The 13,127-nt window shown below is 37.9% G+C and overlaps 1 protein-coding gene across 4 annotated transcripts in view; it reads right to left on the bottom strand.

Moving 5' to 3' along the window:
- Positions 1-2,997: 2,997 nt before the first annotated feature.
- RASGEF1A (RasGEF domain family member 1A) overlaps positions 2,998-13,127 on the bottom strand; it is a 144,634-nt gene continuing 134,504 nt past the window's right edge. For all 4 annotated transcript variants that reach the window (XM_071749326.1, XM_071749327.1, XM_071749330.1 and 1 more), the window contains 9 exons: positions 11,640-11,861; positions 11,300-11,374; positions 10,991-11,083; positions 9,389-9,491; positions 9,027-9,106; positions 8,316-8,507; positions 6,917-7,040; positions 6,618-6,690; positions 2,998-5,586 (listed from right to left, as the gene is read on the bottom strand). In XM_071749326.1, the coding sequence (XP_071605427.1) occupies positions 5,562-5,586; positions 6,618-6,690; positions 6,917-7,040; positions 8,316-8,507; positions 9,027-9,106; positions 9,389-9,491; positions 10,991-11,083; positions 11,300-11,374; positions 11,640-11,861 (987 nt within the window). In that variant the 3' untranslated portion in view covers positions 2,998-5,561. The remainder of the gene's footprint in view (positions 5,587-6,617; positions 6,691-6,916; positions 7,041-8,315; positions 8,508-9,026; positions 9,107-9,388; positions 9,492-10,990; positions 11,084-11,299; positions 11,375-11,639; positions 11,862-13,127) is intronic.

Raw genomic sequence — 13,127 nt, 5'->3', positions numbered from 1 at the left:
TGTTTTCTAATTCTTTCCTCCAACTCTTTTAAAATCCCTTTTAAAGTTCCTATGAAACTCTTCTTGGGGGATTTCTGGGAAGTGAGGGAAGCTGATAGGAGAGAAAAAGCAGATTGCCTCATTTTGTGGATTTATTCATTATTTGCCAGGATTTTATATTTCTGAAGTATTTTAGAAGTTGTTTTTGTTTTTAAGTCGAAAAATGAGTTTTTCAGTACTGAGCTATCATGTCCATGGAAGGAGTAATTCAGTGTTTCATTAAATTTTGCTTGTGCTTTGTTAAAGACTTTAATCCCATTCCTCATCTTGCTGAGTCTTGGGAGCTCTGTTGCTGCAAGGGATGAACTGATTGCACTGCATTTCTCTGGTTTTTATAGAAATTTAGGAATTTGGTGGTGGTGTTAATATCATTTTTTAATTGACTGTGAACAACTGGATGTTGCTTAAATATTTGGAAGGAAACTTTTGAAAGGAAAGTTGAGAGGAAGATTCAGTGAATTTAATAATCCACAGAAGAGGCCTTAGTGTACTCACGTGACAGTGAGTAAAAAGAGGTTAAGTAGTTTTCTGTCCCTGTAATGAGATTCTGCTGTGTTGCATTGGACCTTTGCCTCCAATAATAATAATATAAAGATACCTGGTTCATCTGAAGAAGCTGTTATTAGATAGAATAAGAAAATTAGAAGTAAATTTCCACTAAAATTAGATTTCCTTGTATTTTTTCCTGGATCAGGCAGGCATGTTTGAATCAGATGCTGGGGTTTACATTTGCTTTCAGCTTCCTTAATATCCTGTAAAAAGGTCTCTGTACCTTGGGTCAAGGTGGGGTTGGTAGCAGGAATCCTCTGCAGAGCAACAGCCTGGGGTTGGGGTGGATTGGTTGTGGTTTGTTGGTTGGTGTAGGGTTTTTGTTGCTCATTTATTATTTGTTTTTTAAGTTTGGATAGGTGATATTAATAGTTTCAAGTACCTGGCTTTGCCAAACACTGTTTCCTACAGAACTTTTCTATATAGAAAGTGCTTTTTATTTTAGTAGTTTTTAGAAGACTTTTCTTAGGATCACATGGTTGGTTTCCTAGTAAAACAAAGTTTTATTTATTGTCTTCTGCATTTCCTGGTGGTTTGAATTTCTTCCTTATCAGAGCTCTTTGAGGAGAGGGCAGAGTATCCATCAGAGATGGTAACACCACTCCCTGTATGACATTGGCCTTCAATGCCATTTAATATTTTATTATGAAAATAAATAGTGGCTTAAAGGCTTTTTGCAGCAATTACCTGCATCCATTTCCTATGCAAAAGCTGACAATGGTATCCAATTTCTGTGCAAAAGCTGGATGTGGTATAAATTAGTCACAAAAATGTTGATGTTAGGAATCCCATACAGTACTGGGAATGTGAAATATTTTCTTATTATGAATAATGTTACAGAAGTGATTACGCTTTAGATGGTACTTCCAATTTACTGCAAAAACTCCCAAATGTTACTTCTCTCTCTTCCAAAGCCCAAGGCCCACTCTGGGGAGAGGTGGAGGAAGGTAAAACCTCTGCAGTGACAGAGATGTCCCCAAACCTCTCAGCACACCCAGGTATCTCAGCAGGGACAAGCATGGAAGGCAGAATTTGGAAGCAACTCTTGCTAATACTTGCATGCTCCTTGCTGTGGGAACTTCCTCAGTACTTATAATGTATAATAATGTTATAATAAAGTCTTAAGTTATAATGTATAATACAATTTTTTAAATTTTTAAACTATCTCACTGTCCACACAGCCCTATTTAAGGGCTGCAGAGCACCATAAGGCAAAACTGTGCTTCCATACACTCTTGATGACCTGAGGTCCTTTCCAGCACAGCTGATTCTATGATTCTGGTTAGGTAAGAAGCTGGGGTTGCCCTGATAAAATTACAGGTGTTACAAAATGACTGCTTTCCTTCCTGAAGCTGTGCTAGTATCAGTTTTCAACTGGCTCATCAGCTGAATTTTCCTAGACTGATTACTTGCAGAAAGCAAGCTGTTCCTTGGGGATTATTAACTTGATAAATCAAGTTGCAAGATGCTTTTTTGGCACTGAGTTCCTGCTTGTCACACTGTGTCGTGCCCTAATGGCAGGAAAGTGGCTGGAAAGCAATTTTATTGTTTGCTCTTCTGCCTTTGTAAACAGCTAATTTATCCTAATGACTGGATGGGATGCAACTGGAAGGGAGTTTTCAAGGATGTAATGTGCATATTAATTAGGAGTCTGAACTGGCCATTAGGAAGACTCTTCTGCTTTTTCCTCTTAGTGCTGGTAAACATCATTATCTTTTTAATGAGCCATATTGATGGAAAATCATCAGATTCTACTCTGGGAGTCTGTTGTGGATGTTTGGATACCAAAACAATTTCCCTGGGGAGTTTTTAACAATTAAAAATGCATGCAGGGTCTCTAGAGCTCCTGCACTCACAAGATCTCACATTTTTGTAAGGCTTCTACCCCTGGGAAAGGTGGTGGAGGGGGCAGCATTGGGGCAGTGTGTTAAAGCTGGATTCTCCTTGCTCCCTGTGCTTGTCCCAGTGTCCTTGTGGCTTTGCAAACACAGGTCCTGGAGCTTTGACATCTCAACAGAATCTTGCTATAGGAAACCTTCCAGTAAACTGTTCTGTGCTTTCCTGTTAAAAGGATAAATATGTGGGAGGGAAAAAAAGGAAATTCAACCCTTAAAACCCAATTTTTTGTGCAGTGGAACTGTTGATAACTTTCATTGAGAGAATGAAACTACTCTGTAGCAGAGACACTGTGTCAAATCCATAAAATAATATTAGAGCAACTTAGTGTTGTTGCTCTTGCCCTTATGGGAAGGTACTGAAATATTTCTTAATGTGTCTTTAAGTCAGAACTTAAAATTTAAGTAACCAGTTGGATCACTGTGATGTTCCCTTTCCCAGTTGGTTCACCTCATTCAGCTGCTGGTTTGTGGCTCAATTGGTTTTCAAGTGAAAAACAAGGAAGTGGCCTGGTTGAAGCAAATTTTTTTTTATTATTAATGCAAGCACATCCAATCAAACACAGAATAATCCTGCTTTATGCTACAGCTTTATATTTAGCATTTCAGCTCAGAATAGCAAAACACAGTATTTAAGGAATGTATCAAACCAAGGGATGAAAAATGAAAAGGAACTGATGTGGATACTGCATTGATTTCAAGTATATACTAGGACTGATTGACCAGTGAAGTGCACATTCATGTGAAAGCTTTTTTATACATTTACAGAAAGTGTTCTAAAATTGCATTTCAAATATATATTTTTTTTTCTTAAATTTTAAGCATACTTTTAAAATTTCAGTTACATAAACAAAGCTGATATACAATCCCTCTTATAGTGTCCAACAATGTTACAAGCTAGAGCATCTCTGAAAGTGCAAAACACTGTAATAATACAGTATAAATATTCTTACTCTAATCCAGGGCTGAAGGTCAGTACTTCAACACAGGAAAAATAGCAGCAGATCATAAGAATTATCCCTTCCCCTTTTCTGGGCTGTTCTTGCTAACAATATTTGACTTTGTCCTTTTTCATGATGTGAGTTGCTTTGTTTCTCTTTGATGTCAATCTTATGTGACTTGCAAAATGCTGATTTATCTCCCTCCCTTGCCTCCACTTTTAAGTATTTGTCAAGGGGGGAGTGGACCAAGGAGAGAAGGAAGGCTCTTTAATTTTTCACCGTACTCCAGGGCCAATACAGCAAAGAATTTCTCCAAAGTGATTGCAGATGCTGTATGAAACAGTGGCACTTGGCAAGAAGGGTTGGCTGGAACAAACCAGACCCTTGCCCTTTCTTCAACAGAAGGCAGAATAAGATAAAACCCACCTAATTCAAGTTGCTAAATTTTAAAGGAGCTCATACAGAGGTCTTCTCCCTCTGAGAGGGAGGCTGCACTGTGAACTCTAGGACCTTATTAAAAAAAATAGAATATAAATGTAATTGTCTGGTTCAGGTCGTTTTCTATGCAAAATCCAGCCCTCAAGCCTTCACAGAATAAATACTGGAAAGAACAAATATCAATAGGTAATTTGTTCATGAAACAACTTTTAATCTGAGGGTTGTTGTTGTGTTTTTTTTTTCTTAATTCAGCTGAGAGGTGAGAAAGTTGAAGTCCTGAACTGTGTATTTTTCCCTGGAAATTAATACCACCCATCAAAAGCTCCTCAGGTGCTAATCTGGGTAGCCAAAATAGTTGTAAACTCGTAGCTAAATGGAGAAATTAGAACTAGTAAGCATCAAGGGGTTTACAGAGCATCTCCAATTTTGGTACTGACCTGGGTTCAAAGGTTTGACCAATTTCTTATGGTGGGGTAATGGGTTCTTGGCCCTGACATTTAATCATGACTTGCCAAATACTAGAAAAAGCTTAATATATAAGTTGATCTTTGCTTTAGATGTCTGTTAAGTGCAGACCAGAATTTTTAAGGGAAACAAGGCAAATACCCAGTTCAGTGGTGATAAACTTTCCTTAAGCTTCTTTGGAAATTTCAGCCTTAACTTCAAACTGGACATCAGCTGAGTTTACTTCCCCCTCCCTAGCTCATGTATGATTTTTATTTTCCAAAAACTGTTTCATTTTGAGCCTGGTTTGCAGAGATAATCTACATTAGACATCTTTCTCTTCAACAAAACAAAAAAAAAATCCCTGATTATTCAAAAGGAAAGCACAAACTATTTTGACAGCCAGAATTCCAAGGAGAGTTCCCAGAAGTATCAAAACTCAGACCTGTGTGCATCTCCACACATGCACCCACACCTACTCGCACACGAACGCACACCCTCCAGCAGTAACCCCCCCTCTTAGCTCTTTAAATCATGTAACAAAAATAATGTTTGCTGCACCATCACTGTCACAGGCAGGTAGACTCCACTTCATGTGCCACATTCTCCATTTCATTTCAAAAGTACATTGTAGCTGGTTTCAAGACATCCGTATTTTTATTTTCTTGACTTCCAGCCCGGCGTAATAGAAGGTACACTAAGCAAAATCAGTACCTTTTAAGGCACTATTTTCTGATGTAGGAGAGGAACATGCTTACAGCAGATGTCTAAGGCTCTACAAACACTGACACATGTGCATGGCATCACTGATTTGAAGGAGACCCTTCAAAGGTAGAGAGATATGTTGAGTGTCCAGTGGGATACTGGTCCAATGGAGTATTTCACCTGAACACTGATTTTTAGTTGGGATGTATGTTATAGTTTTTATTTATTTTGCTGGAAGTAAGAAAAAAAAAATAAAAATTTGGATGCTGATAGAGTAAGATCTCCCCAGGGATACCATCTCCCATGATACATTTCATCTCTGAGAACAGGGCCCTGCCCTTATATTTAAAATAAAAAAAACCAAAACCCTTCACTTAAGTGCCTTAAGGTTGACATGTGAAATATTTAACACGTTTCATAAAAGTTACTGTATATACAAAAGAAGAGACCTCAGCCAGTGAGGTCTGTTTTAGCTCAGTCCAAGTCTTTCAGGTTGTAAAAACACATTCATTTGATGTGCCTCAAAGTCTGCAGATCAGATCCAGAAATCTCAGGCTCTATTAAGCAGAGTTGTCCTAGAAAGAAACAGTAATAAAAAATAATTTTTTTTTTTTATCATGACAAAGTTTTCTGGTTTTGGCAAAGGCTGGCAAGAGATCTATGTTGCATCATTAGCTGGAAGACTTTCTTCAAGGGATAGATTTTTCAGCTGCTCTAAACTGGAGTACATGTATGAAATCCTATAAAGATGATGGCTTCAAATTAAAATTTAACCTTCATAACATTACTTCAGACCATTAAGATGTGCTTAGGTGAATAACATAGGTTCCTCTGTCATCCTGTACTATTGCCTGCTGGACAGCATCAGCTTTCATGTAAGGTATGGGTTTAATAATGGGTTTAATAATTGAAAATCTTCCTAAGAAAACTGGGATCACTGTGAAACTGTCTCATCTAGGACAATACAGTCATAATGTGGCAGCTTAGGATGTACAGACTTCCTAATTTGGTCTTTATCTGGTACAGATATGTCAAATCAAAATGTTTAACATGATTTACAAAGATCAGGAAGATTATATTATATTATATTATAAGAAATCTCTAAATGAACTGATCTCATCACGTGTGTGTGGAAGAGCTGCTTTTCCCTCTCAAAGAGGAAGGAGTCATTGAGACTTTCTCCCCTAAGACTAGGCTGAAAATTAAGAGTACTTTTATAAAATTTTGTCTTTCTATAGGATTTGTACTGCATAGCTATGATACATGATAGAAACTCCTTAGGATCTCCCTATATGTATTTGTTCCCCTGAAAAAAGCATGGCTGAAAATTACTACAAAGCTGGATTCTTTTATTGTACTTGATAGCCTAGATAAAGCATATTCTCTTTTGTTAATACAGTTATCTTGCAACCTGAACTCATCTTCCTGGAAAAGGTGTATCAAAATCATTGTGTTTCAGGGGTTTTTTTTAAATTTTTTTTCCAGAAAAAAATAATTTATATTTGGGGCAAGATGGTCTTACACTGGGCATGCAAATAGGAGGGAGGAAACTGATGATGAGAAGTTACATCTGCAAAAAGATTCATGTTCTGAGGAAGCTTTATACCTGAGAGTTTTCCAGCTGTCTTTTTCCATGTGGTTTTCTGGACCTTCACTTTCAAAGGATGCAATGAACAGAGCTAGTAAATAAAATAAGAACAATCAGATATGTGGGTTCTTTAACTGAGGAAAAATAACTAAAGGTAACAGTATAGCAGCTGTAACTTAGACTTCATAATGAAGCTTATTCTCACTGGAAATCAACACAAAAGTGAGAACATAGTAACAAAATATTTTTTGCATGTTATTTTTTTTATTTGCATTTCAACAAGTAGCAAGACTTTAATGTTCAATAAAGGACTTTACCTTCTTCACTATAAATGGGTGCTGTGAGTAGATAGCTCTGGATCTTCTTGTCTTTTTCAAAAGGGCACTCTACCTGCTTCCATGTCAGGAAATCATGAATCTGTCTTGAAATTTCCCAGAATTTCTGCATGAGGTGTAATTGAAATATTAAAATCACGTTTGTTTTCTTTCAAATATCACTTGTTTTGTATCAGTCTTAGAGCATCTCAGTCTTGTTCTTACTCATGCTGCTTTTCTTATTAGCTCTTATTTAGTCATCTCCCTTGTTATCCTTTCTTTTTATTGCTGCCTTTGTCTCTCTTGCTCTTAGCTCCTCACCTGTTAGCTCTCAAGTTCAGAACAGTGTATTCCTGCTAACTGCCTGGTCTTTTGCATTCAATTATTTTATCAACCATTCCTTCACATATACAAAAGTTCTATTGACCTTTTTTCTGTGTTTTATCTCTAGCCTATGACTGGAACTGGTCAGTACAGAATTTTATTTTATCCTATGCCCCCCTTTCCCTACCCAGCCTTCATAATGGCAAAAAAATATCAAATGTACTTTTGACAGACATTTTCTTTTGGGCATGTTTAGTCAGGGAGAGAGAATCCAGAACCTGTAGAAACCCCCTTCAGCACCTGCTAAATGCCATTTGCTGGTTGTCTGTAGCATTTAGAGTTAGCTGTGCTGATGAGGTTAAATCACTTAATGATTTAGGGTGAAGTTAACCTATTAAAGTGTGAACAGCTAGAACAGCTTGCTGCCACAGAAAAGCTTCCCCTTCAGGTCCCTTTTGAACCTAAGGCAGGCAGAGTGCTGAGGAATGGCACATTTCTGGCTGCTGTCACATGTGGTACACTAAAATTCTGACCCTTAATGATTTCAAGTTCTTTATTTTAAATGTTTGGAGCACAAGGTTTCTTGATGAGATCTCCCTTTATCATTAGTTAACATTAAACTATTTCTGCACTACTTAAGTAATTTTTTATGCTGTGTTGGCTTTGTCTTGGTGTTTGGCTTTGGAAAATCTTCTAAGTCTTTTCATGTATCAGTTCTGGTACCAAATCAGTGTTATTCCAGTCAGTTGTTCTTAGGTTAATTTTCTTTTGCTCTGCATCTGTCCTCATCTAATGTAAAATTAATCTCTATTTCACTACTTATTAATCTTTTAACTGGATGCAATTACATTCCAGCTGCTTTATAGGTTCTCTTCTGCACATGGCATTGTGAATCTGCTGCAAGTGCTTGCACAGAAATCCAGTGAAATCATTTCCCCTAAATAAATGGTATTGCTTTATGTCTAGATCATAGCAATGCTGAGGGAATTGGCATTATGAGGAGCTAGAAGTTCAAAACTGGCACCTCTAAGGCTAGGAAAACATGGTACAAAGAGTTCCTAGAATAGCAGAGTCCTACCTTGAAGTTTATCTGCCCGTTGGGCAAGCGGTTGGTGTGGATTTTGTGCAGAAAGTAGATGTCTTTGATAAACAAGTTGAAAACGGGGATGACAATTTTCTCCCGGTTGCTGTTGGCAGCCTGAGATCGCTGTGCTGCTCCCTGCAGGGCTGTGCGGTAATTGCAGAAGTTGCTGGATGGGTCCATGTGATGCTGGGAGGAAAAAAGCAGTCAGGCAACACGTTTCCTACATAGAAAAAGCTTTGACCTAACCGTGAGGGGAGTTTGTTCTTTAGGGATTCATTGGGCTCCTTTTTAAACTTCTAAGAGCACCGTAGACTGATTGGATCTGGATTCAGGTTTTTCAAATTTGTCTTGTTTGAGAGAGGGTTCTTTACTGGTGTGATTTGCTCCAGTGGTTAATGGAAGACTGAAAGGAAATAAATGGCTAATGGAGGGAACAAAATTCTAATTTGCTCTCACCAGTCCCCTGACTATTTCTATGAGGTTTTGTTTTTATTCAGCTCTCCACTAGATGGAGTACTCTATCTGGTTTTAAGGGCAGCACAATGGTTTTCACTTAAGTGAAAACAACCTTGATGTCAAATTGGGAAATGTATCCTAGGAAGAGATGACATAAAGAAAACATCTCTGATTTATTAATTACACAGCAGAGGTTTGGAATGAAACTATTTGGTGGATTTCTACACAAAATCTGAACTTTATACATACCTCTAAAACATCAAATTTGGCTGTTTTGACCTTGGACCAAGTTTTCTTTAGCCGTGCCACAGGACTCAGGTTCATGCCAGCTGAATGGATGGAGGAGAGACAAAGAAAAGAAACAAATTGAAAAAAAAAAACATAGGACTTGTAACTCTGTGTTTATGCATCAGTACCACACGTTTTGGAAGGCAGTTCAGCCTGACAAACAAGTTGTAGCTAACACCCACACATTAATCTGTCACTGGTAGGTGCTGCCTGCCCCTGCAGAGCTTTGTGTGCTGACGTGGGCAGAGAATTTAAGGCAAGTACAAGCACAGTCTTGCCATCAAGCTGTAAAAAAAAAAGTGCTTTTTGTTAAGGATACTCACAGATAATGGCCATCATCGAGTTGAAATTTCCAATATTGAAGCATTCTCTTGCCACATCAATGAAAAATTCCACCATTCTTGTACGCTGCTTTTTCTTTACAACCTGAAAAAAAAAACAAGCCCAAGTTCTATTCAGAAGGGATGGTCTGAATTATGAATGGGATGTTCAAATGCATTGTAGCAGGTTGATTGAATAGACATTTCAAGACTTTAGCTAAAGTCTTGATATAGTCCTGAGGCTATTTTTCTTAAGACCAATTTTTAATAAAATAGCAGAAGTACTTGGACCTACTATCAGTTGTTTGTCCACTTGTGTAAATTTTTGTTTATACATAAAGTTCAATGTCTTAGGGAATGTTGTATAAACAAGCTGCATACTTTCAGCAATTTCCTGTTACTGGAAAAGGAAGATAACATGAAGCTGCTTTCAGGAAGAATATATACAAAAAATGTAAACCTCTGAACAAGGAAAGAAAGCAGTGGACAGTCTTAAAACCAGGGACACGTAACGTGATTGTGAGAAAAACATTGTCATGTGCTGCTTTTCTCATTTTAATGTGTTTACTCCTTAATCACCTCAAGAGCAGGTAGTGATGATGATCAAATGTACAAATTCCCATTCATGCAAAGGAAAGTTCTAGCAAGTAATTTTGAAAATCTGTGCCGTCCCTTTTTGCATAGATAACATTAATTCATATTTAGATCTAGAAGCTTGGTCTGGATTATGGAAAAATGGTTCCTGAATGGTAACTGCAGATTAATTCACCTGGGAATTCCTTTTTTTTTTTTTTTTTTTTTTTTTTTTAAATCCCTCTTATCTAAATACTGCTGTTTCTGTGTCATATCAAAAGAAAATACTTCAGTAGTGGCTTGGTTTAATCCTTGATACACTAAAGCCTTTTGTTTGATTGACTCAATGAGCCATTTACTCAGTTCTGGAAGATGTCTTGGTGTTTTTGTAATAAGCTTCAGTGAGAGCAGGAAATCTTAAAAAGAGATTTGGATCTTCATGAAACTACAGCTGGGTCCTGCATTTCTACAGAAGAGCTACTGACAAAGCAAGAATAGAGAGAAAATTTCCCATCTGCTAGAACTGCTGTATGTTAATAGGAATAGAGAGACAGAATATGCAAAAAAGAAGGTTTCTGGGGCAGTATACCTTCCATTTCTTAGCTTATTTCATGATTAGAAGTTAGTTAATCCTGTATTTAACCTCTCCTGTAATCCGCTTTCTTTCCAGACTTCTGAAGAAAATAGATTAATATTTGTTGTAGAAAAATCAGGAATAGTGCTAATGATACGTCAGTGTAGTCTAAGGACAGCTGTTTTTTAAAAAAAAATCTGTGTTTTAAGACTAGTATGTCTTAAATATGGATATATTTAAAATTAAATCTAAAAAGACCTCCAAGCTCAAACTCCACACGAGTATGATGCTATGGAAGCTACACAAAACCAGAGAATATACACGAAGCCAAACATAGCATAAACTCTTAATCATAAAAGCATGGAAATAACTCAATGCCTGAATAATGCCATTAACTTTAATTGCACTGCTAATGTTTCAAATTTTTGCTGGTGGTGTTTTTGCCCCCAAATACCTACCCGACAAATCTCTGTAGCCACCAGCATGCTGAGACAATTAAACCAATTGTCATAGGCTTCCAAATTATAGGTTTTGGTCACATCACCTCGGCACTGTAAGAGAACAAAACACTTGTAAATACCATCCTGTATCATCATACAGTCAACACACCAAATTATAAACTTCCTTCTCATGTCCTGATAACATCTTGTTGGATTATTTCTTGAGAGCTTAAGGTTAGAAGGTGCCAGCCTTCTTTGCACTCAAATCATGGGGGTTCTTTACCCTGGTTATTCTGTTTATTTTGCACTCCATACCCTTTGTTGTACCTTGTGATTATCCAGGGAGTCCATGTGGCTGACAATCTGCATCAGATCCTCTGGGTAAATGTTGCTCACCCTTTCCTGTGTTTTGGGAGATGAGAGACTGTCACTGTACAGACCAACAAGGAGTTCAGTGAAAAACACATCAATAAAGCCACAGTTATGGGAACATTTTTTGGTAACTTTTGTCTTACAGTGTAGATGTGCAAGCTGTCTTTTATAGGTGGGCTTATTTGGTCTTGTTCATTATGTGGTATTTTTTGATTAAGACATTGAGGCTTTCAGTGAAGCCACAGCTGAATTCTTTCAGCAGAGGGAAAATAATTCCCACAAATGAGTGTCTTACCAGTTCAATATAGGTCAGCTGCTGTGCCAAGATCAGAGGGTCACAGCAGATGCTCAGGATGTCCTTTTGAGTTGACTGTGGCTTGGCCTTGAGGATGGTGCCTTTGTCAGTAACTGGCTGCCGGAATTTCTCTCTGATTTCCTGGTACTGGCTCCGTGCAGAGAGGGCCATCAGGAGGTTCTGTGTCATCTGGCTAATGATCTTTTTCACTGTTCCATTTTCCTAAGCACAAGGTAGAAACAATGACTGCTGAAAACATTTAGTTCTTGCAGGCGTGGATTGCCTAAGAATTTCTGACTGGAAAAAATAAATGCTTAATAACCATTTTCTTTTCTCTTACCCTTGAGCTGATTATCCTGTGACAAATTAACTTGTCCTAACTCTCCCCACAGCTTCATAACAGCACTGTTATGCCTCCCTGCCTTCCCAACTTTGTTTCACTTGCTCAGCTGATCTGCTCCCTGTGGTGTTTTTTGGCTGGTACCCTATTTCAAAGGCATCAGGGTGAACAGCTTGAAAGTGGGCATAGTGAAAGGTGAGTTGTTTGCTCGAGGCTTCTTGGATCCTGTTTGTACCAAGTACCAAAAAACTCATTCTGCTCAGTCCCACTGATGATCAAGTCTACCTGGCCCAGAAAGAACCCAGGGAATTCACATTATATCCAGCAATATACCCTGTAATCCTCTGGCTTGGCTTTAAGCAACTATAGTATCCAAAGATTTAGGTAAAAGCACAATGTACATCATGTTCTTGAATAACTAAAATGACTTTCAGATCAGGTATCAGTTCAGGGTATCTATAAAGAGAGATAGTGGTAAAGACACAAATATAACCCATCCCCTCGGTGTTCTGACAACTAAGGCAAGTCAAACTCTTTATGCCCTTAACCATTTCTGTCCTATAGATATTTTTGTATGAGGGCAATCCTCATACAACTTCATTACTTTCCTACTTCTTTTATCTTTTTTTCACTGTTCCATTTTCCTAAGCACAAGGTAGAAACAATGTTGTTTCTTGTTGCTGCCTTAAATTACCCACGTTCTTCCTGCTGCTGGAAAAAGTAATTCTACCAGACAGCCCTTCTCCTCTTTCCTACATAGTTGTTCTGTATTCATGCAAATTACTTCTTGAAGTTAGCCACAAGGTTAACAGTTAGTTTACAACCTGCTGTGTTGGTTTCTGCCAGTCAAGTGGATGTATTAGAAAGAACTGCAATGAATCTTATCATTCAAAGAAGCCACTAATGTGCAGTGATGACTGAAATTATGTGGCAGATGTGAGAGGCGATGACTACCAAATACTTATATATTGCACGCTATAATTAAGCAATAATAGTGTCAGAATGTTGCTTTACAAGGCAATAATCTGACTCCCAAGTGAAATCAAGCAAAAAGCTGAAGGCAGTGTAGCTCCTCTTGATGAGGCAACTGGATAATGGCTGAGCAGCAGCTGGCTGGAGCCATTTCGGATATTGTGCTACAAGTGTTC

Source organism: Heliangelus exortis, chromosome 7 (genome assembly GCF_036169615.1).
Source record: "Heliangelus exortis chromosome 7, bHelExo1.hap1, whole genome shotgun sequence".
NCBI lineage: Eukaryota > Metazoa > Chordata > Aves > Apodiformes > Trochilidae > Heliangelus > Heliangelus exortis.
Note: the sequence above shows the minus strand (reverse complement) of the source record. Positions and strands in the feature narration are given on the sequence as shown.